Consider the following 27,696-nt stretch of genomic DNA (forward strand, 5'->3'; position numbering starts at 1 on the left):
TTGGGAGGATGAACTAGATAGCACATCAGTGACCACAATATGGAAGCAGAAGTCATACTTCTCCAGCATATGGAAAGTCATAGTGTTATTGACTACAATAGGGTTGAGGCATACTCTCTAATGTTGTATGACTAGCTGGTCTAACTGCTTGTATGTAATGGAATGTAATGGGAGTTAGCTCAGGTATACAAAGATCTCTTGACTGGGGTATCATAGATTGTGGAAGAGCTAAAACAGGAATAAAAAGGGTAATTTTTGCAATTTTTGCACTCATATTCAAACTTTTCTGCTTTTACTATACTGTAAACTTGTACAAAACTTCTTCAATATTTTCTTTGGCATCCCATAGACATCTGCAGTAAGGAGGATTCAACGTCTAACTTAAAGAAGACCTGTCAGTGGAATTTTACCCTTAATACCTGCTGGTAAAGGGTTAAAATTCTTCCCCACATCACCTAAAAAATTATGCCACTGAGGCACTGTAGCTTAATTGCAAATGTTTTTCTGAAATGCAAATAAGTATAGAAGAGTTAACTTCTCAAGAGAAGAGTTATGTCTCCTCAGGCTGCCAGTGAACCATGCCTCCTTCTTTTGACTGAAAGCTCAGTGTCTCTTCAAATCTGGGCCTGAGCAGACAGGAAGACCTCTCTCTTTCCATTTCCTGTCCTTACCAGAATGCTGTCCCCTTCACTTGTATGGTATATTTAGCAATTTTTCTCTACTGTTAAGAGTTGCTACCTCCAACAATTGAGTTATGAACCATAAACCAAGCTTCTTCAAAAACATCCTATCAACCCTACCAACATATTCACCAAATTCTTGATATCCCATCATAGTCATACAATCTAACATACCTTTTAAATTGATCACTATGTTCCATTCCTTCCAAAAATATAAACTTCTGTATGTGGGGACAGCAAAACTGATTTGGCCCAGTTGATTACAAGGCCAGATATTTCTTCAAAGCCTTCTATCAGCTGCATTATAGAGAAAGATCACTACCTTTTTCTCTTCTATCAGAACCATATTTGAGGAAAGGAAAAACCCATCTTGGATGTGAGAGAAAGAGGGAAAGAAAACATCTGCAGTCCACCCTCCCCCTACCCACATCAACAGCAAGGCAGAAAACCTCCTACCATTCCAGTCACTACCTTGGACACTATTGTCCCCATGCTAAGATCTACGTATACACACGTCATCTTCTTATCATTCATATTCCCGGAAAACCCCTTTAAGCCTTAGGCTACAATAAAAAGCTATAATCGTTATCAAAGGTGTCTGCAATTAAGCTTTATTATTAACTTTGGTTCTTATGACAATCCAACATTCTTAAAACCCAATTGTCACAGAGATGAAAAAAAATTCTGGCTGGGGTTACAATTATTAAATATACAGTTCCAACTTGCATACAAATTCAACTTAAGAAGAAACCTACAGAATCTTGTATGTAACCGGGGACTGCCTGTATAGTCTTTCCTGACCAGGTCTTGTCCAGGAGATCTGCAAATTTCTAACACCTTTTGAGTCATTCCAGTTTTATACCTTTTAATTCATTCATTTACCTTCCACAGTGGAGAAAATGCTGGACTGAACCTTCAAGGTTGTTGGAGAAATTGGGAGGATGAACTAGATAGCACATCAGTGACCACAATATGGAAGCAGAAGTCATACTTCTCCAGCATATGAAAAGTCATAGTGTTATTGACTACAATAGGGTTGAGGCATACTCTCTAATGTTGTATGACTAGCTGGTCTAACTGCTTGTATGTAATGGAATGTAATGGGAGTTAGCTCAGGTATACAAAGATCTCTTGACTGGGGTATCATAGATTGTGGAAGAGCTAAAACAGGAATAAAAAGGGTAATTTTTGCAATTTTTGCACTCATATTCAAACTTTTCTGCTTTTACTATACTGTAAACTTGTACAAAACTTCTTCAATATTTTCTTTGGCATCCCATAGACATCTGCAGTAAGGAGGAGGACAGTGACCAAGAAGAATCCTTTGAAGGTTCAGTTCTCTCAATCTCTCTGCCCAAATCAGAACAACAGGTGGGTGTTACCAGGCAAAATTTACATTTAATCCAGTATGACCACAGAAACTTTCCTGTTGGTACAGGAATAATACACACTGTGATGTCACAGTACAGATATAATACACACAGTTTTTTCAAAGTGCACCGATAATAAACTGAGTGATGTCATAGTTGAGGAACAATAAACACAGTAATGTCACAGAAGAGGCATAATGTACATAGTGATTTACACTTTTCAAAAGCCCTGATAACTAAGCCCCTTTGTGTGTCTTATCTCTGTTCTGTGTCACCATTGTGTATATTATCCATGTTCTGTAACATCAGTGTGTGTATTATCCCTATTCTGTGACATCACTGTGTATTATCAATGTACTGTGACATCGCTGCATGTATTATCCTGTATTGTGACATTGTTGTGTGTATTATTCCTGTTTTGAGACAACAATGGGGAGATTTATTAGGCCTTTTCTGCCAGTTTTCCCCATCCCCCAATCTCCCCAAATCGGTCCCTGGGATTTTCCATCCCGCACAGTCGAGGAGCAGAGTGGGCGCTGGTTGCGCAGGGGTGTGAGCTCCCTGGACTGTTGCATTTACTCACTATAGTCTATTGCAAAAATCTCCGCCAGGTAAGACATTGACTAAACATGTATTTCCTGTTCTATGATGTCAATGTCTTTATTATTCCTTTAATGTGATATCACTGTGTTAATTATTTATGTACTGTGACTTGGCTGTATTGATCGTCTCAATAGAAATGAAACAGACAGCACTACTCATCCTTTAACCCCTTGAAGGAAACCTACCATGGATCTACCTATTAAGGTCTGGAGGCAGATTCCTCTAATCTGTAGCATGGCCCTTTTAAGGGCTTATTCTTTAGTGCCCCAAATCTTTGAAAATTTTTAAAAGCCCTTGTATGCAAATTTACTAAAGAGGCTACTGGGATGCATGTAAATTCCCCCTACCAACACATCTTCAAAGCACAGCTACGAGGATCTGTGCACACTTGCCCTCGAAGCTGGGTTCTGTGCATGCACAGTAGCTCTGAAGCATGCGCATGGCTTTGCGGACAAGTGTGCACAGTTCCTACTAGCTGCATGCTAAAGATGTATTGGTAGGGGGATCGCAAGTGGCTACTGTGGCATGGAGTAGCCGCGCAGTGTAGCCTCTACTGAGGCTACTCCATACCCCAGTAGCCTCTCTAGTAAATTTGCATTTAAGGGCCATTAAAAATTCTAAAAGATTTGGGACACTGAAGGATTACCCCTAAAAAGGGCTATCCTGCTACAGATTAGAGGAACCTGCCACCGGATCTGCCTTAATAGGTAGGTTTTCTTTAACGCCAAAGGCCCTTTTTCATTTCCGTTTTTTACTCCCCACCTTCAAAAATGTATAATTTTTTTATTTTTGCATGTAAATAGCTGTATGAGGGCTTGTTTTCTGCATAACAAATTGCACTTCATAGTGACAGCATTTAATATTCCATGCCATGTACTGGGTAACAGGAAGCCATCACTGTGCGCCCCAAATTACATGTCTCTTTCATTCTTTGGGTAATAGATGCAAGGGGTAAAAAATGGTAAGGGGAAAAAGATCGACGCGCTACATCCAGAGTGAAATAAAGGAAATTTTATTCGTGTTTATTGACAACGCGTTTCAACACCGTAACAGTGTCTTCATCAGGTCAGAGACTGAAGGAGGGGGGATATTTTAGGGTCCTGCAGGAGGGGTGGCAGAGTGTGGACTCTGGCCGGTGACCAAACCGTTGGTTCCAGTGTCGCAGAGAACACGGCTGCCTGCGGACGGTGGAGCGGTTTGGAGGACATTCTTTGGGTCAGTGCGATCACAAGTATACCAAATTTATGTAGGTTTTATGTTTTCATACATTCACAAAAATTAAGACCTGTACAAAAAAAAATTCTTCATTTTTCCATCTTCTGGCGCTAATAACTTTTTCATACTTCGGTGTACCAAAGCAGTGGGTGGTGTCATTTTTTTGTGACTTTTGATGACATTTGCAATTTTAAAGATTGTACAGCCTTTTGATCACTTTTTCTAGAATTTTTTATATTTTTCAAAATGACAAAAAGTGGTACTTTCAACTTTGGGCGCTATTCCATTACAGGGTTAAACTCTGTGAATAATCGTTATTATAGTTTGAAAGATCGGACAATTTGGGACGCGGCGATACCTAACATGTTTATTATTTTTACTGTTTATATTTATATGAGCTCTAGGCAAAAGGGGGCGATTTGAATTTTTAGGTTTTTTTAATATAATTTTCTTAAACTTTTTTAAATTTTATTTTTACTATTTTTCAGACCCCCTAGGGTACCTTAACCCTAGGTTGTCTGATTGATTATACTACCATAGTACTATATGGCAGTTTATGGAGGTTTACCACATTTACCACAGTCCATGGTACTGCCTCTTCCTCTCACATACTATTCGTTGACTACAATGTATCTTGGCTTGGGCATAAAGTCCCCGACTGAGCACTTTAAAGTGCTAGGTACTGAGGTATATTAAATACATGTTTTTAACTACTGTAACTATGGTTTAGTTAGTTATAATAATAAAATAATTATTTTTAGGACAAAAAAAATATATAACACTATTACACATAAAACAGCCAAATACAAGGATGTCAATAAAAAAGTGAACGATTGGTCCCTTTTCCCACAAAGACAAGATTCTTAAACATACTCAGGATAACAAAATAACACATTCTCTAGTTGACTCTTATTAAAAAAATATACAGCATTTCACAAATATAATTCCAAACTGTCTCAATTAGTCCTCAGTCCTGGTATAAACTATTTTGGTTGCCCCAAGATCCGACGCTGAATTAGAAGTCTTGGGTCAGGCAGGACACTTTATTCTCTTGTCTGACACAGCACTGAGCTCCTCTCTGCATCGGCCCCTCCTCTTGCATTCCAAGATGAGGTCACACACACACAGACTCCTTGCCAGCAAGTAGCATGAGATGAGTAAAGCTACAAGCTACAGATAGATAAGTTCTTTATCCAGGGAAGGGGGAGGGAGGCACAGCAGAGCTGACAGTGTATGTTATGGCTGTGAGCAGTATGGGGTTTAGAATTATATTTATTGTGTAAACATCACTAGGGGATTGAAATTTGAGAATTTTCTTTCATGGGAAAACCCTTTTGAAAACATCTAACAAACTCTACATTTCCAGAATAACAAAAGTTCTTGCTCCACAGTGTTCTAAAGCATATTGTACCTCTAATTACTGTAGGATTTTACACTGCAAATATTTCTCCCTTACCGCAAATATAAATTTAAGAAAATTTTGTGATCTGGTGATCATCACAAAATATACCGCTGGTGTTCCTGATTTTACAAGCAAAATGTCACATGTCAACTTGCAAATGGCACTAAGACAACTGCAGAAGACAGGTCTCGGGAGACAAAATTGTTCTGGACATTGTTCTGTGTCTTTGCTATTTCCATGGAAACTACATAATTCTTATATCCAACATGATTTTTCTCATTAGCAATTTCCATGCATGGTACCCAATAACCCTGTCACGGCCTATAAAAAACACTGGATAGATTTTAAGGAAAAACAAGGCAATCTGTTAAATCCCTTTTAAGTTCATGACTACAATTTGCACAAAAATTCCCTTAAATTCGTGCTCTCTAGATTTTAAAAATGCAAAAAAACTTCAATTTTTATTGCATATATTTACCTAATGTCTTATACTATGCGTGATGAACTTGTTTACATGGAAAAGGATATATATTTGGTAGAGATGAGCGAACATGCTCGTCCGAGCTTGATGCTCGGTCGAGCATTAGGGTACTCGAGACGGCTCGTTGCTCGGACGAGTATTTCCCCTGCTCGAGATCGAGCATTTAATTAAAAAAAACACAGTGAAGAACAATGAAGAATAGAATAAAAACAGTGAACACAGGATCATTTAAGATAAAAACACAGTGCAGAACACAGTGCAGAATAGATTACAGATGTTCGGCACATCTGCTTACTTGTCGGGAGATACGCGCGGAACGGCGCGAACAAAATAGCATGTGAAGAACAATATATATGTGTGAAGAACACATTGCAGATGTATTTAAACATCTGCAATGTGTTCTTCACACACATATATATTGTTCTTCACATGCTATTTTGTTCGCGCCGTTCCGCGCGTATCTCCCGACAAGTAAGCAGATGTGCCGAACATCTGTAATCTATTCTGCACTGTGTTCTGCACTGTGTTTTTATCTTAAATGATCCTGTGTTCACTGTGTTCACTGTGTTCACTGTTTTTATTCTATTCTTCACTGTTCTTTACATCTGCTAACTTGTCGGGAGATAATATACGCGCGGAACAGTGAAGAATAGATCGCAGATGTTTGCAAATTATCAGAAGACATTATTTTTCAATTAAATAACACATTTTATTCCTGAACCATGGTCCCTTTGAAAAATGCTCGGGTCTCCCATTGACTTCAATGGGGCTCGTTACTCGAAACGAGCACTCGAGCATCTGGAAATGTTCGGCTCGAGTAACGAGCACCCGAGCATTTTAGTGCTCGCTCATCTCTAATATTTGGTATCAGATCTTGTTCTAATTCTCATTTCATTCTTACAGAGTAGTACATTAAGTGCCTACCAGAGCTGCCTGCGGAGATTCCTGGACTCCAGCAGTGACAGTGAGTAGCTGCTCTGATTTCTAGATTTGCTTTTTTTATTCTTCAAAGCAATGCTAAGGTATAGGACTTTGATAGGAAGACAATTCTTTCATAAATAAAAGTTACCAATGCCAGCAGTATGCAGGCAAAAAGTAATCAAAGAAAGAAGTCTGCAGAACCGGAAATACATCTTGTATTGACTACAGAGCTGCAAGTTTTCAAAATTTGAGTATAACAAATATAATTTATTCACAAAGTTGCTCAACATTTTATGTAGATTTCACTTTCTGCAAACATTTGTTTAAAAGGGCAATATAGGCTTTAAGATGGAGTTTATTTGGGCTTACACTTATTTGGCTGCACTATACTGTGGCTCAGTGCAGCTGCACCCTTCCAACACCAAACCACAGCTTTTCATCTACATACCCCCATGTTTGACAAAGACTATGCCGAATGTCTATCTGCTAATTCTCTTTTATCGGGGTAGGATCCCTAGTGGTTGAAGTGAGAGTGTATAACTACACACATATACTGTGGCTTTTCAATTTTGCTCTTAAATAAACTTACTAATATTATACAATAGTATGTGCACTGTGAGGTATGCAGATTATTACTACTCTTTTATCTGCTGTCCCGAAGGATACTTCAAAAGACAAAAGCATCTGGAGGTGGCATTGAAGCCAATCACTTGTCACAAGGATTTGCTAAATTACCTTGTAATTCTTATTGATGAATTGTTATGTAAAGGTAAAAGGAGTGCAAAGAGGCTCAGAGTCCTACACACTGGCAGGCCCAAACAACCCACTCCTGCACTAGGGCAAGGCGAGATAGGTAAACCAAAAAAATGTTATAATTAAATAAATTGGGGCAAATTTATTAAGGGCCGTGTGCCAGTTTTCTGTCGAACTTTGCATGTTCTTTTTAGTGCAAACTGCTTACACTGGTGTTTAAGAAGTGCTTTGTGCCACACACGACCCTTTTGTGGCACAGCTGCGCTAGGCATTATGCGATACAAATTAGGGGGTGTTCTGTTGCCAGTCGGACCCGGTGGCGTAGCTAGGAGAGACAGGGCCCCATATCAGACTTCTGAATGGGGCCCCCCTTACCCCTTAAAAATATTCCTTTTTTTATCCTCACAAATGTCAGTTACAGTTGCACGGTATACACAGTACATATATAGAGCATAATGCAGTGTATATACACATCATAAATTGTGTAGACATACAGTATATGCACATCACAGATACAGTATATATACATCACAGATACAGCTTATATACATCACATATATGTTATATACATATTATGTTGTACAATGTATATGTATATAATGGTGTCCATTCTTTGTCAGGTTGGATGATGGGGCCCCCTTACACTGTGGGCCCCATAGCAGCTGCTGTGGCTGCTACCACTGTAGTTACGTCCCTGGTAGGACCGTGCACCAGATTTAACAGGCAAAGTCTGACAGAATTGTGTCGCACACCCCATGTTAAAGGTGCATCAAATAATAGTGGTGCCCTCTGTCGGAGCTATGCAAGGGGCGCCAGATTCATGAAGAACGTGCACCAGAAATCCTGAATCTAGCACCCTCTGCACACTAAACAGGCAAACTGAATTTACTGCAGTTTGCCCTGTTGTTTTTAAATGTGCCCCATTATCTTGCTAAAAATCGGACCTACGATTCAACCCAGGTCCAGAATGACATCTCCATTATTGCTATTTATATTTTGCCCTTGATGTTCTGATGCCTCTCTGTATCTCTCCCTCTCTTGCTGTTACATTTTGTTATCTGAACAGTGCTGTCCTTCCATCTCACAGCATCTGAAATTCAGGATTCGGTTCCTTGGAATTCCGAAGACACATTTGTATCTGTCTGCAGGGAGCAGGAAATTACACTTCTCAGACAGTAAGTATTGATGTGGAAGGGGAGGAGGATAAAGAAACAAGAAGGAAAGACAAGAATGACATATTTGCCCCACAGGGGCCTGTATGAGGAGCAGCTTAGCTGCCCTTGTACAGGAGATGTATCAGCAGAAAGACAATGAACTGCATTGTCAGCAGCAAAAGAGTCTTTCAAGAAAAAGTGTCATAAGAAAATAAGTGCAAATTTACTGACTATTCTTCTGTCATTTCCTGACCTGACAATCTGTCTTTTAGTAGTGAGATTCATGTATTAAATAAAGATGTCATGCAGTTTATCTTTTGGAAATAAGGAAAATAAGAAACTATCCTCTTATATACTTATGTTCTTAACTGTTTCTGAGTTGATTTGGGAGATGACCACTTATGGCGGGCATTTGGGATCTGAAGATAAGCAGATGACTACCCCAAAGAGAAAGGGATCTGTCAGTAGAAATTGACCTGACAGACCATCACCAACATGTAGTAGAGAAACTGAACCTCCCAGGAAACTGAACCTTGTTTCATGGTCCAGCCTTGTAGCATCATTCTGAAAGTTAACTTTGAAGTGAGATTGAAAGTTGTTTTATAAAGTCACAGAGGAGGAGAGTTTAGCACTAAAGTCAAACCATCCTCACTTTAGAATATACACTTCGCTGAAATTGTTGGTCCTTCTTCCAGAGATATCGCTAACTGCCAGGGCTAAAGTCTGGTGCATGGTGTTAATTTCAGTGCAAAGGGCATTCTGAGATGGGGAGAGCTTGACTTAAGTGAAAAACTCTCCACCTCTGTGACATTATACAATCAATTTAAGTCCCAATTTAAAGTTGATTTTCGTGATGATGGCACCACACTGGGTCATGAAAGAGACATGCTCATAGTGCTTTTTTAGGCCTATTAGGTAGGATTCCTAACTAGCAACTGTTTGAAATGTTTATTAGAGATGAGCGAGCACTAAAATGCTCGGGTACTCGTTATTCGAGACGAACTTTTCCCGATGCTCGAGTGCTCATCTCGAATAACGAGCCCCGTTGAAGTCAATGGGAGACTCGAGCATTTTTCAAGGGGACCAAGGATCTGCACAGGGAAGCTTGGCCAAGCACCTGGGAACCTCAGAAAAGGATGGAAACACCACGGAAATGGACAGGAAACAGCAGGGGCAGCATGCATGGATGCCTCTGAGGCTGCTTAATCGCACCATTATGCCAAAAGTATGGGCAACAGCATGGCAATGACAGAGTGACCGAATGAGGCTGGATAACATCTAAAACATCCAATAATTGACCCTGACACTATAGGGGACTATGCAGAGGCAGCGGCAGCAGCAGCAGGCTAGAGAGTGTCTTGGCAACATACCCCAAATGGACTGGCTTAAAACCAATGGGTGGCAGAGAGGAACCAAAGGAGGTGAGCAAGAAGCGCTCAAATAATATCGGTAAATGATAAAAGTTTGCCAGTATATTTTGTGGATTACACAGCAGGGTGGCGACAAAGTTAACAAGTTTGATGAGGAAGCCATGAAAACAACCCAAAATTCTGCCTGACACAGCTCGTTTGATAAGGGGACCATGTATGGAGGCAGTGAACTAGTAGTAGATTAAAGGTGCTGAAGTTAAAACTATGTTAGTTGGATCTTGGGATGGAGCTGGCGCTCCGCTGCCAGGCGAGCTTTCGCCAATCCAAGCCCCTGTCTCTAGGCTACTCCCCAAACAGCACTTCTAAGAACCTTTTGTATAAGATCAAGTGTAGTAGCGTTCTTATAAGTTTGGGTTCTGGCGGGTGAGGGGAATGTAAACAGATGCGCAAGAAGCGCTGAAATAATATTGGTAAATGATAAAAGTTTGCCAGTATATTTTGTGGATTACACAGCAGGGTGGCGACAAAGTTAACATGGAAGCCATGAAAACAATCCAAAATTCTGCCTGACACAGCTCGTTTGATAAGGGGACCATGTATGGAGGCAGCTATATGGACTACTTTTGGAGGCAGCTATGGCGATGACGTGTGGAGGTAGCAATGGAGACAACGTGTGAAGGCAGTTAAAAAGACGACGTGTGGAGGCTGCTATGGAGACAATTTAATTTGGATAGTGCCTGTATGTGGCAGTCCAAAAAAGTTTTCAAACCAGAGGAGCAGGTAGCTGGTCCTCCAGAAAAATTACATAGATTGAGTGTATGTATGTGGCAGTCCAAAAAAGTTTTCAAACCAGAGGAGCAGCTAGCTGGTCCTCCAGAAAAATTACATAGATTGAGTGCCTGTATGTGGCAGTCCAAAAAAGTTTTCTAAGCAGAGGAGCAGGTAGCTGGTCCTCCAAAAAGATTAAATAAATTGAGTGCCTGTATGTGGCAGTCCAAAAAAGTTTTCAAACCAGAGGAGCAGGTAGCTGGTCCTCCAGAAAAATTACATAGATTGAGTGCCTGTATGTGGCAGTCCAAAAAAGTTTTCAAAGCAGAGGAGCAGGTAGCTGGTCCTCCAAAAAGATTAAATAAATTGAGTGCCTGTATGTGGCAGTCCAAAAAAGTTTTCAAACCAGAGGAGCAGGTAGCTGGTCCTCCAGAAAAATTACATAGATTGAGTGCCTGTATGTGGCAGTCCAAAAAAGTTTTCAAACCAGAGGAGCAGGTAGCTGGTCCTCCAAAAAGATTAAATAAATTGAGTGCCTGTATGTGGCAGTCCAAAAAAGTTTTCAAACCAGAGGAGCAGGTAGCTGGTCCTCCAGAAAAATTACATAGATTGAGTGCCTGTATGTGGCAGTCCAAAAAAGTTTTCAAAGCAGAGGAGCAGGTAGCTGGTCCTCCAAAAAGATTAAATAAATTGAGTGCCTGTATGTGGCAGTCCAAAAAAGTTTTCAAACCAGAGGAGCAGGTAGCTGGTCCTCCAGAAAAATTACATAGATTGAGTACCTGTATGTGGCAGTCCAAAAAAGTTTTCAAAGCAGAGGAGCAGGTAGCTGGTCCTCCAAAAATATTAAATAAATTGAGTGCCTGTATGTGGCAGTCCAAAAAAGTTTTCAAACCAGAGGAGCAGGTAGCTGGTCCTCCAGAAAAATTACATAGATTGAGTGCCTTCATGTGGCACTCCCAAAAATTGTTTAAAACAGAGGACAGGGTAGTTGGCCCTCCAGAAAAATTAAATACATAGAGTACTATAGCCAGAGCCAGTTGGCCCTGGCAAAAAATAGCCAGTTTCCTCTGCTTTAGTGTACAAAGAGGAGGAGAAGGAGGACAATGAGGAGGAGGAGTGCATACATTATTCAGGTTCAGCTTCTTTCACCTGGTGGAGAATGGAAATGCGGAGAAATCCATGCTATATTCATCTTGATAAGCGTCAGCCTGTCAGCGCTGTCAGTCGACAGGCGTGTACGCTTATCGGTGATGATGCCACCAGCTGCACTGAAAACCCGCTCGGACAACACGCTAGCAGCAGGGCAGGGCAGGCAAGAACCTCCAAGGCGTACAGCGCCAGTTCGTGCCACATGTCCAGCTTTGAAACCCAGTAGTTGTAGGGAGCTGTGTGATCATTTAGGACGATGGTATGGTCAGCTACGTACTCCCTCACCATCTTTCTGTAAAGATCAGCCCTACTCTGCCGAGACTGGGGACAGGTGACAGTGTCTTGCTGGGGTGACATAAAACTGGCAAAGGCCTTGTAAAGCGTACCCCTGCCAGTGCTGGACAAGCTGCCTGGTCGCCTACTCTCCCTCGCTACTTGTCCCGCAGAAGTACGCCCTCTGCCGCTAGCGCTGTCAGAAGGGAAATACTGTTTCAGCTTGTGCACCAGGGCCTGCTGGCATTCATTCTCACACTCCTTTCCTCTCCAGGGATGAGAGTGGAAAGATTTTGCTTGTACCGTGGGTCCAGGAGAGTGAATACCCAGTAATCGGTGCTGGAATAAATTCTTTGAACGCGAGGGTCACGGGATAGGCAGCTTAGCATGAAATCTGCCATATGCGCCAGAGTCCCAACGCGCAAGAATTCACTCCCCTCACTGGCCTGACTGTCCATTTCCTCCTCCTCCAACTCCTCCAACTCCTCTTCTTCTGCCCATACACGCTGAACAGTGAAGGACTGAACAATGGTCCCCTCTTCTGTCTCGCCAACATTCTCCTCCTCTTCCTCCTCATCCTCCTCCACCTCCTCCGATATGCGCTGAGAAACAGACCTAAGGGTGCTTTGGCTATCAACAAGGGAATCTTCTTCCCCCGTCTCTTGTGACGAGCGCAAAGCTTCCGACTTCATGCTGACCAGAGAGTTTTTCAACAGGCCAAGCAGCGGGATGGTGAGGCTGATGATGGCGGCATCACCACTGACCATCTGTGTTGACTCCTCAAAGTTACTCAGCACCTGACAGATATCAGACATCCACGTCCACTCCTCATTGTAGACTTGAGGAAGCTGACTGACCTGACTACCAGTTCTGGTGGAAGTTGACATCTGGCAGTCTACAATCGCTCTGCGCTGCTGGTAAACTCTGGATAACACGGTTAGTGTTGAATTCCACCTCGTGGGCACGTCGCACAACAGTCGGTGAGCGGGCAGTTGGAGGCGGCGCTGCGCTGCCCTGAGAGTGGCAGCATCTGTGCTGGACTTCCTCAAATGCGCACAGATGCGGTGCACCTTCGTGAGCAAATCAGACAGATTGGGGTATGTCTTGAGGAAACGCTGAACTATCAGATTTAACACATGGGCCAGGCATGGCACATGTGTCAGTCTGCCGAGTTGCAGAGCTGCCACCAGGTTACGGCCGTTGTCACACACAACCATGCCTGGCTTCAGGTTCAGCGGTGCCAGCCACAGATCAGTCTGCGCCATGATGCCCTGTAATAACTCTTGGGCGGTGTGCCTTTTATCGCCTAGGCTCAGCAGTTTGAGCACCGCCTGCTGTCGCTTAGCGATGGCACTGCTGCTGTGCCTAGAGCTACCGACTGATGGCGCCATGCCCACGGATGGTAATTCAGAGGAGGAGGTGGAGGAGGGGTGGGATGAGGAGGAGGCATAGTAGGCCTTTGAGACCTGGACCGAGGTAGGCCCCGCAATCCTCGGCGTCGGCAGTATATGACCAGCCCCAGGGTCAGACTCGGTCCCAGCCTCCACCAAGTTAACCCAATGTGCCGTCAGCGATATATAGTGGCCCTGCCCGGCAGCACTCGTCCACGTGTCCGTGGTCAGGTGGACCTTGTCAGAAACGGCGTTGGTCAGGGCACGGAGGATGTTCTCTGACACGTGCTTGTGCAGGGCTGGGATGGCACATCGGGAAAAGTAGTGGCGGCTGGGGACCGAATACCGTGGGGCGGCCGCCGCCATGAGGTTTCGAAAGGCCTTGGTCTCTACCAGCCTATAGGGCAGCATCTCCAGGCTAAGCAACTTGGAGATGTGGACGTTGAGGGCTTGGGCGTGTGGGTGGGTTGCGCTATACCTCCTTTTGCGCTCCAGCGTCTGGGGTATGGAGAGCTGAACGCTGGTGGATGCTGTGGAGGATCGTGGAGGCGAAGATGGGGTTTTCGCACGGGAGGTGTTTGGGCCGGGGTCCTGGGCAGGGGGCTGACTAGCAGATGACACAGGGGAAGGAGCAGTGGTGTGCCCGGCCGGAGGTGAACGGGCTTGGTGCCATTGAGTGGGGTGTTTAGCATTCAGATGCCTGCGCATACTGGTGGTAGTTAAGCTAGTAGTGGTGGAACCCCTGCTGATCCTGGTTTGGCAAAGGTTGCACACCACAGTCCGTCGGTCATCCGGTGTTTCTTTAAAGAACCTCCAGACTTCTGAAAATCTAGCCCTCGCCACGGGAGCTTGACTACGGGCAACATTTGGCGCTGATGCACCAGCTCTGGCCCTGCCTCTCCGTCTGGCCCCACCACTGCCTCTTCCAACCTGTTCTGCTATAGGACTCGCCTCCGTCTCAGAAGCACTGTGTTCACCCGGCCTATCAACCCAGCTTGGGTCTGTCACCTCATCATCCTCCGATCCCTCAGTCTGCTCCCCCCTCGGACTTCCTGCCCTGACAACAACTTCACCACTGTCTGACAACCGTGTCTCCTCATCGTCCGACACCTCTTTCCACACTTCTTCCATTACGTGAATAATGTCATCATCACCCACAGACTGCGACTGGTGGAAAACCTGGGCATCGGAAAATAGCTCAGCAGCAGCAGGACAAGTGGTTTGTGACTGTGGGAAGGGTCCAGAAAACAGTTCCTCAGAGTATGCCGGTTCAAATGCCAAATTTTGGTGGGAGGGGGCAGACTGGGGGGAAGGAGGCTGAGGTGGAGGAGCTGGAGGAGTGCCGATTTCGGTGACATGGGTGGACTGCGTGGAAGACTGACTGGTGGACAAATGGCTAGAAGCATTGTCCGCAATCCACGACATCACCTCTTCGCACTGTTCTGGCCTCAACAGTGCTCTACCACGAGTCCCAGTAACTTGAGACATGATGAACCTAGGGAGTGTACCTCTGCGGCGTTCCCCTGCTCCCCCATCAGCAGGTGGTGTCTCACCCCGCCCAGGACCACGGCCTCTGACCCCTGCAGTAGTTGAACGCCCACGTCCACGCCCTCGTCCTCTCCCCCTAGCCCTCGGGTTAAACATTTTCCAAATTAAAGTGTAAACTTGAAAAAAAAAAAAATTTGTGTTTATTTTTTTTTAGTTTTTTATTTTTTTTAACAAAACGATGCTATCCTATTGCTATGGCTAGTTTCTAACCTACACTGACAGCACACAACTGGATTTTGTGCTTTGCAAGATGAGTTTGAGCTATAAAATGAAATAAAGGTAAAAAAAAAAAAAAATCAGCAGACTCTGCCTAAATCTACTCAAACCCCTAATAAATTGTCCCACTTCGGTGTTTGAGGTGGATATGCGTGTCACTAAGAGCTAAACACAACGGTCGCAAGTCCCCCTGCAAATTCCTCACAATATGGTACTAGCTGCACTACTAGTGCCAGCAAGCCCAGCCACAAGCAAACAAAAAAAAAGGAAAATATAACGCTATTGTAGGCCTAAGTAAGCCGTTGGGGTTCTCCTATGGCTATTTTGTAGCCTACAATGAGAGCACACTGCTTTGCAAGATGAGTTTGAGCTATAAAATGAAATACAGCTAAAAAAAAAAAAAATCAGCAGACTCTGCCTAATTCTACTCAAACCCCTAATAAATTGTCCCACTTCGGTGTTTGAGGTGGATATGCGTGTCACTAAGAGCTAAACACAACGGTCGCAGGTCTCCCAGCAAATTCCTCACAATATGGTACTAGCTGCACTACTAGTGCCAGCAAGCCCAGCCACAAGCAAACAAAAAAAAGGAAAATATAACGCTATTGTAGGCCTAAGTAAGCCGTTGGGGTTCTCCTATGGCTATTTTGTAGCCTACAATGAGAGCACACTGCTTTGCAAGATGAGTTTGAGCTATAAAATGAAATACAGCTAAAAAAATAAAAAAAATCAGCAGACTCTGCCTAATTCTACTCAAACCCCTAATAAATTGTCCCACTTCGGTGTTTGAGGTGGATATGCGTGTCACTAAGAGCTAAACACAACGGTAGCAAGTCCCCCTGCAAATTCCTCACAATATGGTACTAGCTGCACTACTAGTGCCAGCAAGCCCAGCCACAAGCAAATAAAAAAAAAAAAAGTATAACGTTATTGTAGCCCTAAGAAGGGCTGTTGGGTTCTTGTAGAATCACTCCTGCCTAACACTATTCTAATAGAACACCCTAACGCTTTCCCTGACCAGCAGCAGCTCTCTCCCTAGCGGCATCCAGACACAGAATGATCCGAGCAGCGCAGGCAGGGGCTAGTCTATTCCAGGGTCACCTGATCTGGCCAGCCAACCACTGCTATCGAAGTGTAAGGGTACCACGTCATGCTGGGTGGAGTGCAGAGTCTCTTGGCTTGTGATTGGCTCTGTTTCTGGCCGCCAAAAAGCAAAACGGCGGGAGATGCCATTTTCTCGAGCGGGCGAAGTATTCGTCTGAGCAACGAGCAGTTTCGAGTACGCTAATGCTCGAACGAGCATCAAGCTCGGACGAGTATGTTCGCTCATCTCTAATGTTTATCTAACTTTAATCTTCTCCATTTTATAGGGGTTTTCCAGGATTTGGAAATAATTAAAGGATAAGCAAAAATAAGCAATTATCTAATTTACTATAATTAGCTACCTGCAAGTGTTTAGCCGCTAGCAGAGGTTTTAACTTGTCCCCCCCCCCCCTGCTAATCTCCAATTGCCATGTTTCCTGGTTGCCATGGGAAACCGTATAGTACAGTTAGAGATGACAGGAGGCTTGTTGAGATGGTCTGTAGGGCCTATAGTGATATCACAAGCATGTTACTCAACACATGCTTCAGATCGGCCAATTACAAACATGCTCTCCTCTTTTTGCTTCAGTGAGGTGAGCTGATGTCACAACCAGGAAGTGTCTACCCACAACAGAATTAGCTAAATTGGAATGTATTTTTATATATAATTAGCTGATATAACTCAGGCTAGGAAGAGTCCAGCAGCATGCTAGAATTGTTGTCAAAGGCTCTCTCCAGCTGTGCTAACACCATTTTTTGTCTTCTTTTTACTTAAAGTTATGCATTATGCTTATGGTAGGACATGTAGTTAAAATTATTAAAGAAAAACATTACTTTTTACATGCAACCCCTTTAAGAGGTAACAAAGATATATATTCTATTGACTCAAATCTGGAAATTGTGTTTGATAAATGGCCACTTTAAATGCCAAATTAGGCCAAAAGAACTTGTTGATGCATCAATATTGTATCTAAGGAAAAGGAATCCTGTATCAAAGGATTTAGGAATGTAGATTTAGTATACTTCACTATGGCAAGAGATGCTCTTTGTTAGTGGCCCTCTCCAATAGCTAATACTGCAATATGTATCCATACACCCCAGCAAGTGACATAGATAAAGCTTGTCATGTTGAGGTTCTCATTCTAAGCTTTTACAGCATACTATTCTTTTTGACCCTGGTAACATAAGAATCTTAAAGTACTGAAAGTTTGGTAAATCTACCACTTCTCAATAAAAGACTTGCTTCTTTGTAAGATCTGACTCTGATTTCTGAAATGGGCTGCCAGAGTGCACAGGTGTATAGAGATGTGACCAGATACCAGCGTGAGGCATTGCCTGGAAATGAGCATCTGGCTTCCCAGTGTGCGGTATATTTCCGGAGCAGCAAATAATTATGTTTGTGGAGAGAAACTTGGAATTTGCATTTTTAACATTGCTATCTTTTATGCATTAGCTGTGTTATAAAAGTGGCAATAAATCATTTACTTCCATATTGGGGCAGATTTATAAAAAGTGTCCGAAGGTTAGACAGTGCCGAGTTAGACCACACTGTCTGGTGATGGATGCAAATCTGGTGCAGCATAAGACTGTCTAGTCGTACGCTGCACCTACTATTAGTTGGCTTACTTTACTCCAGAAATTCTATCGGTTCAGCAGCATTTTTGGGGCACGGACCTTTTTGATGTGAGACATCTTTCACAGACCACCTCCCTTTTGTCGAGCTAGTTGTAGCCAGAAAACTGTGTAAAACCCTTTATAAATGTGGTTCAGACACTTTTTTTTAGTGCAAATCACATCAGAATTCTGTCATAAACAGATTAATAAACTCCCCTATTGTCTTTAGCCATGGAAGTTAAATTACATTTTATGTTATTATACATGTACACTCTAGGTACCCTTTAACAACATTTTGCCAAAATCTTAAAAAAATATCTTAGATATCCTCAAAGTTTTGCTTGGTTGTTATGAACAAGTATTTTGCTGTCTCTTTTCTTAAAATTTAAACTCTATTAGCCTAAACTGTTATACTCAGATGTAATTCCCCTTGGAATTAATAAAATTATTCACAGCTGCGTGTTACCATTATTCTTCTCAATAGGGTATATGCTTACATACTCTGATCTTGACAAATCAGTGCCTTAAAATGCATGCTATATACCACAGGTGTCAAACACATGGCCCACAAGCCAAATCCAGCTTGCGCCTTGTGTTATCTGGCTCTGGCTGCCTGCAACTATGCTGCACTCGTCAGGAGTGCAGTAAAGTGGCGAGGTAACTCCGATATTCACCTTTCTCTGCTCACCCGCAGCAGCAGCCATCCTCATCATCTTCTCTCCTGTGTGCACCCTTTGTACGCGCCGGCTCCACATCATGTACCGGCTCATACAACGGTCGCACACAGGAGCGAGGACAAAGAGGACAGTTGCTGCCTCGGGGGAGTGGGAAAAGGTAAGGTTTTTCTTTCTGCGGCGGGGCAGGGGGCTGCTGGGTGGTGTGAGACACGGTGGCTGCTGGGGGAGGGGAGGAAGATGAGGGACAGTGTGGCTGTTGGGGGAGGGGGGAAAGATGAGGGGCACAGTGGCTCCTGGGGCGGAAGATGAAGGGCACTGTGACTGCTGGGGGAGAGGGGAAAGATGAGGGGCACTGTGGCTCCTAGGGGGGGAGATGAGGGGCACTGTGGCTGCTGGGGGAGGTGGGAAAGATGAGATGCACTGTGGCTGTGTGCAATGCAAATGAAACAAAATCCCCACGTTTGAACGCAGCCTCAGATGTGTGGTTGCCCTCATAGGGCTGATTGTAATGGTAATTCTGTAAAAATTACAATTATACAGTAATAAAATTACATTCAGCCCCTTTGAGGCAACCAACCCTGGTAACAATGATTTTGACACACCTGCTGTATAGGGATGTGCACTCTTACCAATTCATAAGGACACATCTTATTGTCAAACTATTTACACATTTCTAGGTAGAATAAAAGTTGCATACTTGTAAGAAAATATGTTAAAGAACTGATATGTTATTAAGAATTTAATTATTAAAGCTTACATATCATTAGAAAATTGATATCATAAAATGTGACAGCAGGGACATAGTGGCATTTCACCTCTGCTTTTATGTGTGACATGCCTTTATCCTAAAGAACAATTCCAGAAAGTGGATGTGAGAGTGTTGGAGGTTACTATGGAGACACCTGGGCTTTCTTCCTGCCACAGAATGGTTGAATAAAGGTCCTAAGAGGAGTCTAACTGAGAAGCAATAGGTTCAATACAGTTGCAGAAACTACAAAAAATTCGGACAGAATTATAAAAAGCAATGACTTGTTTCAATCATCCAAATCCAATACTAGTCATACCCCAAAAAGCAGGATTAGCATTCCTCTTATAACTGTGTATGTCTGCCCGATATCAGACTTAGAAAATTCTGAAGCCCATCTCATATTGTAAATATCCATTTTTAAAACTTGTCAATGAGATACCACTAGGGCACCTCATCAATAGCATGGGAAGTCAAAATAATTTTTGCCTTTTCCCCAGGTGTATCATTGCTAAAATCAAAAACGATAGTGATTACTTTATGTTTAGGTGATGTTACAGTGAGTATACAGGACTCAAAGAATCTTCCTGCAATGATACGCAAATTTGCCCTTCTCCCCTCAACTGTGTTGGTGTCCTTAGGAGGTTGATATGATGAAAAGTTGTAAAAGAACATGGAGAAATAAATTACTGCTTAACCCCTTCCCTCTGCAGCCTTTTCTCAATTTTCCCCACCTTCAAAAATCTTACATTTTTGTATAGGTTGTATAGGTTTTATAATGTTTTCATACATTTACAAAAATTAAAACCTCCTGTACAATTTTTTTTTTTTTATTGTGCTTCTGGCACTAGTAACTTTTTCATACTTTGGTGTACAGAGCTGAAATAGTCCAGTGCACAGAGGTTAACAGAAGGGGAAGGACAGAGCAGCAGAAATTATGCATCTTAACCCCTTAATGCCACTGCCCCATTTTTGTGTTTCCATCTTTTGCTCCCCACCCTCAAAGATTCATAACTTTTTTATTTTTGCATGTACAGAGCTGTAGAAGAGCTGGTTTTCTATGCTATAAATTGTCCTTTCTAGTGACAGAATTTAATATTCCAAAAGTGGTTAAATTTTGAAAAAAAACACATTTGCATCATCTTCTTGTGGGCTATATTTTAACTTTAACAGTGCGCCCCAAATGACACCTTAAATTTATTCTTTGGTTCTGTGCGATCATAGGGATTCCAAACTTATATATGGTTTATTATGTATTAACAAATTTTAAAAAATTAAAACATTTTGTACAAAAAGAAAAATATTATCATTACTACCATTTTGGGGTCTTGTACAACCTTTTGATTACTTTCCTTAAAAAATTTTATGTGTTGCAAAATGGAGAAAAAGTGGGTGCTATTTTCCATTATGCGGTTCACCACTGGGATTTACCGTTTTTATATTTTGATCGATTAGGCATTTTGGGCTGCGGCAATACCTAACATGTTTCTGATTTAACTTTTTTATTTATTTACTATTATTATTATCAGTTCCAGGGAAAGGGGGTTATTTCAACTTTTTAGTTTTTTTGTCATTTTTAAAATATTTTTAGACTTTTTTTTTAACTGTATTTTTTACTTGAGCCCTAGGGTGTCTGATCACTCCCACCATATTGCAGTATATGGGAATTTTGCACTACACCTGCATCCATCTGTTACTTACAGAACGTTACAAAACTAAAGACAGGCCTGGGAGTTTGACATAAACTCTCTGCAGTCTTGGCAACAGATCGTTGTGCATCGACGGTGTCGCGGAGCACACCGATTGGAATCAAGATAGCGACGTCCACGCACTGCCGACATTTTCATGGCCCTGAAACTTTTGCAGGTGGCATTTAAATGGTTAACATCTGCAATCCGTGCTAACACCAATCCCAACTCTTTACATTATACTGTATAATAAGCGCTGTTCTGCCATTTTTTGTGTAGTAGAAGTTTATAAATTGTTATTGTAGGTTATTTATGGTTCTCTACTGAGAACATGGTTCATCCATGTGACAGTAGAGAGCCATATCAACATAGCTGCAGTATCCTTGAGAATTGGCAGTGGCCCTCCAATATATTCTCTCTAGCATGATTATTGCTTGATTTTCTAAATTTAGTTGAATAGAACTGAGAACAGACAAAATGGCACCGCATAACCTTGGTGGTGGTCATAGCGGTCCAGAATCTATCAATCACACATTAATGTATTGAGCCATCAATGTCTGCGTTGTAATACATTTCCCAATTACTATGTTTGATAAAAATTTAATATGTCCTGTTCACTCTGGTCCACTTAATTTTAATTTATCTACTAGATCTACAATCATTTGACATTACAACAACTTCCATGAATATTATTGTTCTCTCCTTATGAGTACATGAACATTTACGTACCGAGCCCAATCTGCCAGGGCACAGATCAGATATCACATAGGAATTCAACCATGTTAAATGCCTTCTTTATGTTACCTGATATTCAGAGGAAAAGATAAATCTATACAATACTGCGCTGTAAATCAGAATATAATCCATGTCTACACTCTTTGGTGTATTGTGAGTGATTCTGTGACCTCTCAGGCTTGATTTCATGCTGTAGTGCCTGATGGGTAAGATTCCTTAATATACACTTTCTAAATGCAGTGTAATCTAAGACACAAAGGCTTCTTCCTGTCTGACCAATTATATTGCAGTCATTCTGTAGCAGGAGAAAAAAAACATATTGTTTAAATTAAACAGAGGAAATGAAAAAATACAACTTTCACAAAGCGGATTGAATACCAATAAGAGGATTAGGCAAAGTTAATAAATGTTTAAGATCCTGAATTGCAGGGAATTGCAGTAATCTGAAAGGCTGCTGTAAACATGAACTCTGCCTGCACAGCTTAAAGGGGTTTGCCCATGAAAGAAACTTCACAAATTTCAATCACCTAGTGGGGTTTACACAGTAAGGAAAATTTTTAACCCCTTACTTTACAATCTTACTCAGTTTTATTGCTGTTTTAGCTCCTATCACTCAGTGATACTCTGTATAAGATTCCCGAGTGTGTGGGGGGACTCTCTAAGCAGACACATTATGATCCTTCTAGTGCTGTGAGATACAGTGTGCTGAAAATGTGGGTAGATTATGAGAGTAATATGTTTATATACACTTTCAGTTACCTTGGGAACATTGTACTATTATCTGACACAGAGAGATGAGACAGATCAGAGATGAGAGATGCATATTACACATGACATTCTCAGTTATGCTACATCTAAGCCACAACATACTGTCAGATCTGATGTGCTCCCCTCCCCTGGATAAAGACCTTATCTGTCTGTAGCTTTACTTTCCTCACAATGTGTTTCTTGCCGGCAGGAAGTCCCTGTGTGAGCTCGTCCTTGAATACAAGGGTGGGGGCTAGAGGCATAGAGAAGCTCAGTGCAGCATCAGACAAGACAACAATATTTCTTCCCTGACCCTAAATTAAGAAGGAACCAGGGACAACCAAAATTGTATACACCAGGACTGATAGGGACAGGTTGGAATTATATCTGTGAAATGCTGTCTGTAACAAAATATTTTTGTTAATAACAGTGAATTAGAGAATGTGTTGTTTTGTTATCCTTAGTATATTTAAGAATCTTTTCTTCGTGGGAATAAACCTTTAATTATTAGGACTTTTGTCTTAAAAACCATCAAAGGTACTGAAATACGTTTCCAATCGTTGAATACCATCCAAGGTGCTGAAATATGCAAAATTCTAATAGCTTTACTAGTAGAGTGAAACACTTTTTCACTCTGGAGCTGTCCCTGGTGCTGAAGTATGAAACAAATTATAAAGCTCTGTCCAAAGTGCTGAAATACTCAAAAATCGTAATGGCTTTACCTGAAGCCTTCATTTACCAAGATTCTATCCAAGATCCTGAATCAGTCTAGTTATCTGATTCATTTAGCTGAGCAGTAATGAACATAGGAACTAGCTAATAGTTATGTGAGGGTTTCCAGTTGTTCATGTCATGTTTTATTTAGTGGATATGAAAAATCTAGTGACTTGCCAATAGTTGTAGGACAATTGAATTGGTAATTGGTTAACATAAAAGTCATTCTCTACTATAAGAAAAAAATTATGAACATTTACTCTCCATAATTTTTGTTTCCTGTAGTCTGAAGACAGGACAGAATGAGTTAAGTCTACTTTCCTCCTATTGTACAAAAAACAACAATTGATTAGCAATGACAACTTGTACAATGAGCTTAACAAAAGCTGCAAACATTTTTTTTTTAAGTTGTGCTGTCTCCGGACAACAGAAAAATTATGGTTAGTTAATTTTTATATACCTGATCTTCCTCAGGCAGCACAGGATGGGATTTGGAAAGCAAAAAAATAAGGGTAGCACTATGATGAGGCAGCTGAACTGAGAACTCTTTTGCCAAAGACTGAGCCTACCCCAGAGCTTACATCCAGTGTGTAGTGTCCATGGAGTGGACCAGAACGCAGTCCCGCAAATTTATTTTAGTGGAACTGGAGCTCTTTCAACCCAGAAAGTTGCAGTTAATGTAGTAGAATGTGCCCTGATATTGAGAGGAGATGCAAGCCCTTCTAACTGGTAGCATACAGAGATGCTTCTTATCCAGCTGGCTAAAGTTGGTTTGCTTTCTTTTTTCCCTTTGTTAGTGCTTTTATACTGTATAAACTAGGCCTCTGTTTGTCTAAAATTTTCAACTTTTGACAGAATTGCTCTTTTAAATTCTAGGGCTTGCAGGCTTTCCTGGATTTCTTCATCTGGGCCTGCTGAGGACACAGGAAGAAAAATCTCTTGCTAAATAGCCATTTGTTATGGCACTTTGGGCATAATATGCAGAATTAGACAATCCTCCAAGACTCTCATGAGTTTGGCTGTCGGCGAACTAGGAAGCATTGTGGGCAGGCGCAGAGAGAACCCGGCTGAACACCAGCCAGACCACTCCTCGCACATGTGCAAACTCCTAAACACCATCAGGTACAGAAATATGATCCCTCCTAGCTACTCTGCACAAATGGAGCTCACCAACAGGCCAATGTGCAGGGATTCCGGCAATAAAACACATATGCAAGAAAAAGACCAGAGGGATCACATGAGGAGGGCGGTGACAAACTGGAGATACTTGCCTGGAAATTAATAAGACATCCCTCCTGGGAGAGTAAACCACATAGAGGTTTGCACATTCTACCCTTAGATAGCAGTTCCAAGGCATAGCCTCCCAACTGTGGGACAGGGAGCCGAGATCCACCAAAATCTTATTAAGGTTATACATTTTGTCCACAAAAGTAAAAAAAAATGTGAGCTCATTGTTCGAGGGGTATCTTATAGGGAGTCAGCCTGCCAATCACTATTGCTAATCAATTGTTGTCTTCTGTCCAATAAGAGGAAGGCAGACTTCACCCAACAAAATTGTGTCAATATATAAATATGCTTTCTGGATGACTAGAAGACCATGTTGCCAGAGATTTTTCTCTACACCTCTAAAATGTCTGACTTTGACTTTACTTTACTGTCCATAATTGCACTTGAAAGAAAAACATGATTATTTTCTATTTGACCTACCTCATACATCCATCTAGATGGGTTGTGGACAACATGAAGTGCGTTACTGTGTTTCTTGCAAGTTACAACAATAGAAGAGAAATTCAGGGGAAAAAAAACTGTTGATGGGTTTATAGAACCTTGATTTTACTAATTAGAAGATGGAGGTGCCTAAGGCAGCCGTCATTGATTGCTTTGTGAAAGCTGGCATAATGAAGCAAAATGTATGTCAGCAGCTTCTTTTCATTTTCTGATCCGGCACACATGCTGATTTTCAAAGGGCAAATCTTTTGTGGTTTTACACATCCCCCAAGCTCTTATTGTGGAGAGAATATAACGATTCCACCCTTGAATAAGCTGTAGTTGAGCAACAGTTAGAGCCGGTACTTAACAAAGCAAATTGTAAAATAGAAGAAATGTACATTTTTGAGTCATTTAAGGATTAAACTTTAGATTTTTTTGGAACATTTTTGAATATTGTATGCTTATCGCCCCTTCTAACCTCCTGTATCAGTATATATGATTGCGTCTACATTCATAGGACATGCTTTAAATGCTTAGAAGATGAGTGTTGCCCTCACAATGAATGCACACATCTCTCTCTCTCTCACTTGTATGAAAGTTACAGAATTGGACAAGGCTAATATACCTATAACTATTAAAGGACATTAGATTTATGAAGGTCGAAGATTACTACTCACCTCTCGTCCCACTTTGCAGTAATCTTCTTTTTGTATAGATTTTGTAGAAAAAAAGGTTTTAAAATATTCAAATGAACCTGAGGTGCTCTGCAAAGCACCTCTGGACTCCACTGTGACCGGCACCAACCTACAGACGTGAATAAATTACATCACAGCAGTTAACCTCTTACTGCAAAGGGGAGGGAGGAGGTGAGTATAATCAGGGAGTCTGATAATAGATGTCCTTTCAGATAATTGTATACGGTTTTATTAACAGACAACATATTACTGTGTGATCGTTTATAGCTGTGGGATATTTTTTGTGTTATAAAAAACTAAGAATTTAGTCTTCATGGCCAGGAGCAGGAATACATGGCTGCAGCACAAATTGGGAGATAGTTATCAAAGTGTCACAGATGAAACCACTGCAGTTATACAAGACAGATTCATGACTGTCTGATGCTAGATGATAAATCTGACAAGACTTTGCACCATCTTTTTGTTGGTCTAGTACATGCCAGAAAACTGCACCAGAATTTTGGCACACTTGCATAAATTTTGTTCTGTACTAGTTGGAAAAGTGGCTTAAATCAGTCTAAAACCCTAATAAATGTGGCACGAGGAATTTCAAATAGTTTTTTGATGCAAATTGAAACTGAATTTTGTCACAAACAATTTATCTCCCATATTGATTTTATTTCACTCAGCATAACAAACCGGTGTGCCTTGTACTCATCAGTTTATAGTTCCTTTATATCAAAATTAAGATTTGTCATCGCTATTGATGGAATGCTATGGAATACCATGTTATATGCCATAGAACACCATGCTAGCATGCATTAGAATGTTCAGAGTTCTCTAGAGTTCGGATCCTTACTAGAAACGGGAGATAAAAATTCTTAATCAAGCCATGCACATTGCTCTTTCTTGATACAAGCATACATCTCTCATGTCCATCATTTTTCAATGCGGTGGTTCAAGGGTTGTTTGTGCCTTGGGAAATTATACACCATAACAATATGGCCCCCCAGCCTACAGCTTCTGGTAACAATGGCCCCTGACTGTGAGTAATTATTTATTATATGACTATTCTCCCCAAGAGTTTGGTTATTGGGATAGTTAGTAAGTGAGCCCTTGGCCATTTTTGTGTAGCAGTCACCGCTGAGACTATTGATTGGCTACAGCAGTAACTTGCCCTCACACAACACCCCGCAGCAAATAAAACTGGGATGTCATAAATGGAATGCAGGGGTCAGGTATAAATTTTTTAATTTGCTGTTTTTTTCAGCCAGACAACCCCCTTAAAATGGTGGTGATCATATAATATAAGCGCTGAGGTATGGCAATTAAAAAAAAACCTGTATCCTGAAATATTCTGTACTGATGAAGATTTAAATATTGGACAGTGTGAAATTCAAAAAATCAACAGTAAAATAAGAATCTCATCAGATTTCTGCAGAAATCGGATAGGTTAGAGCTTGCAGGATGCAGAGTACAGTAAGATTGCACACTGGAAACAGTCATTAATAGATTTTCTTCTCATGATCTCCTAGTGTGCAAGGACAATAAGTAGAATTGAATGATGAATCCCTTAGGTAAGGTCTCCTGGGGAAAGTTGGAGAACTATGGCTTACAGAGCAGCAAACTGCTACCTTCTTATCTTACGTTATAACTCTTATCCTGAAAGAGGTAACTTGCACTCAAGATAGATTTAAGAAAACCTCACGCTGAGAAATGTTGGGAAAGATGTATTAAAACTAGAGTTGGGGTAAAATTTTGTGATTACACTGTATGACCCATTCCTTCTCTCATTGAAGTAATCTTTCCGATTAATGTATTGTCAGATCCTATCAAAAGGCATTCAAGAGAGATGTGTATATCAGAATACTGGGTTAACGCACATTGTTGAATCATTTATTGGATTTTGCTTAAATATTGTGAAATGTGTGACAAGTGAGATCAGAACTTCACATTTCACCTAGCACATTTCCCTAGCCCAGTGTTTCTCATGAGATTAGTAACTGGTGTAATGA

General features: G+C 41.5%; 1 protein-coding gene across 3 annotated transcripts in view; it reads left to right on the forward strand.

The window, feature by feature from the left end:
- Positions 1–27,696, forward strand: part of LOC140070672 (serine/threonine-protein kinase Nek11-like) — a 334,707-nt gene that overhangs the window by 301,051 nt on the left and 5,960 nt on the right. For 2 of the 3 annotated variants that reach the window (XM_072117429.1, XM_072117430.1), the window contains exons 13-15: positions 1,963–2,051; positions 6,655–6,715; positions 8,513–8,600. In XM_072117429.1, coding sequence (XP_071973530.1) covers positions 1,963–2,051; positions 6,655–6,715; positions 8,513–8,600 — 238 coding nt within the window. Of the gene's footprint in view, positions 1–1,962; positions 2,052–6,654; positions 6,716–8,512; positions 8,601–23,582; positions 23,732–27,696 lie in introns of those variants that run through there. The other variant, XM_072117431.1, reaches the window with a different exon arrangement.

Source organism: Engystomops pustulosus, chromosome 7, assembly GCF_040894005.1.
Source record: "Engystomops pustulosus chromosome 7, aEngPut4.maternal, whole genome shotgun sequence".
Classification (NCBI taxonomy): Eukaryota; Metazoa; Chordata; class Amphibia; order Anura; family Leptodactylidae; genus Engystomops; species Engystomops pustulosus.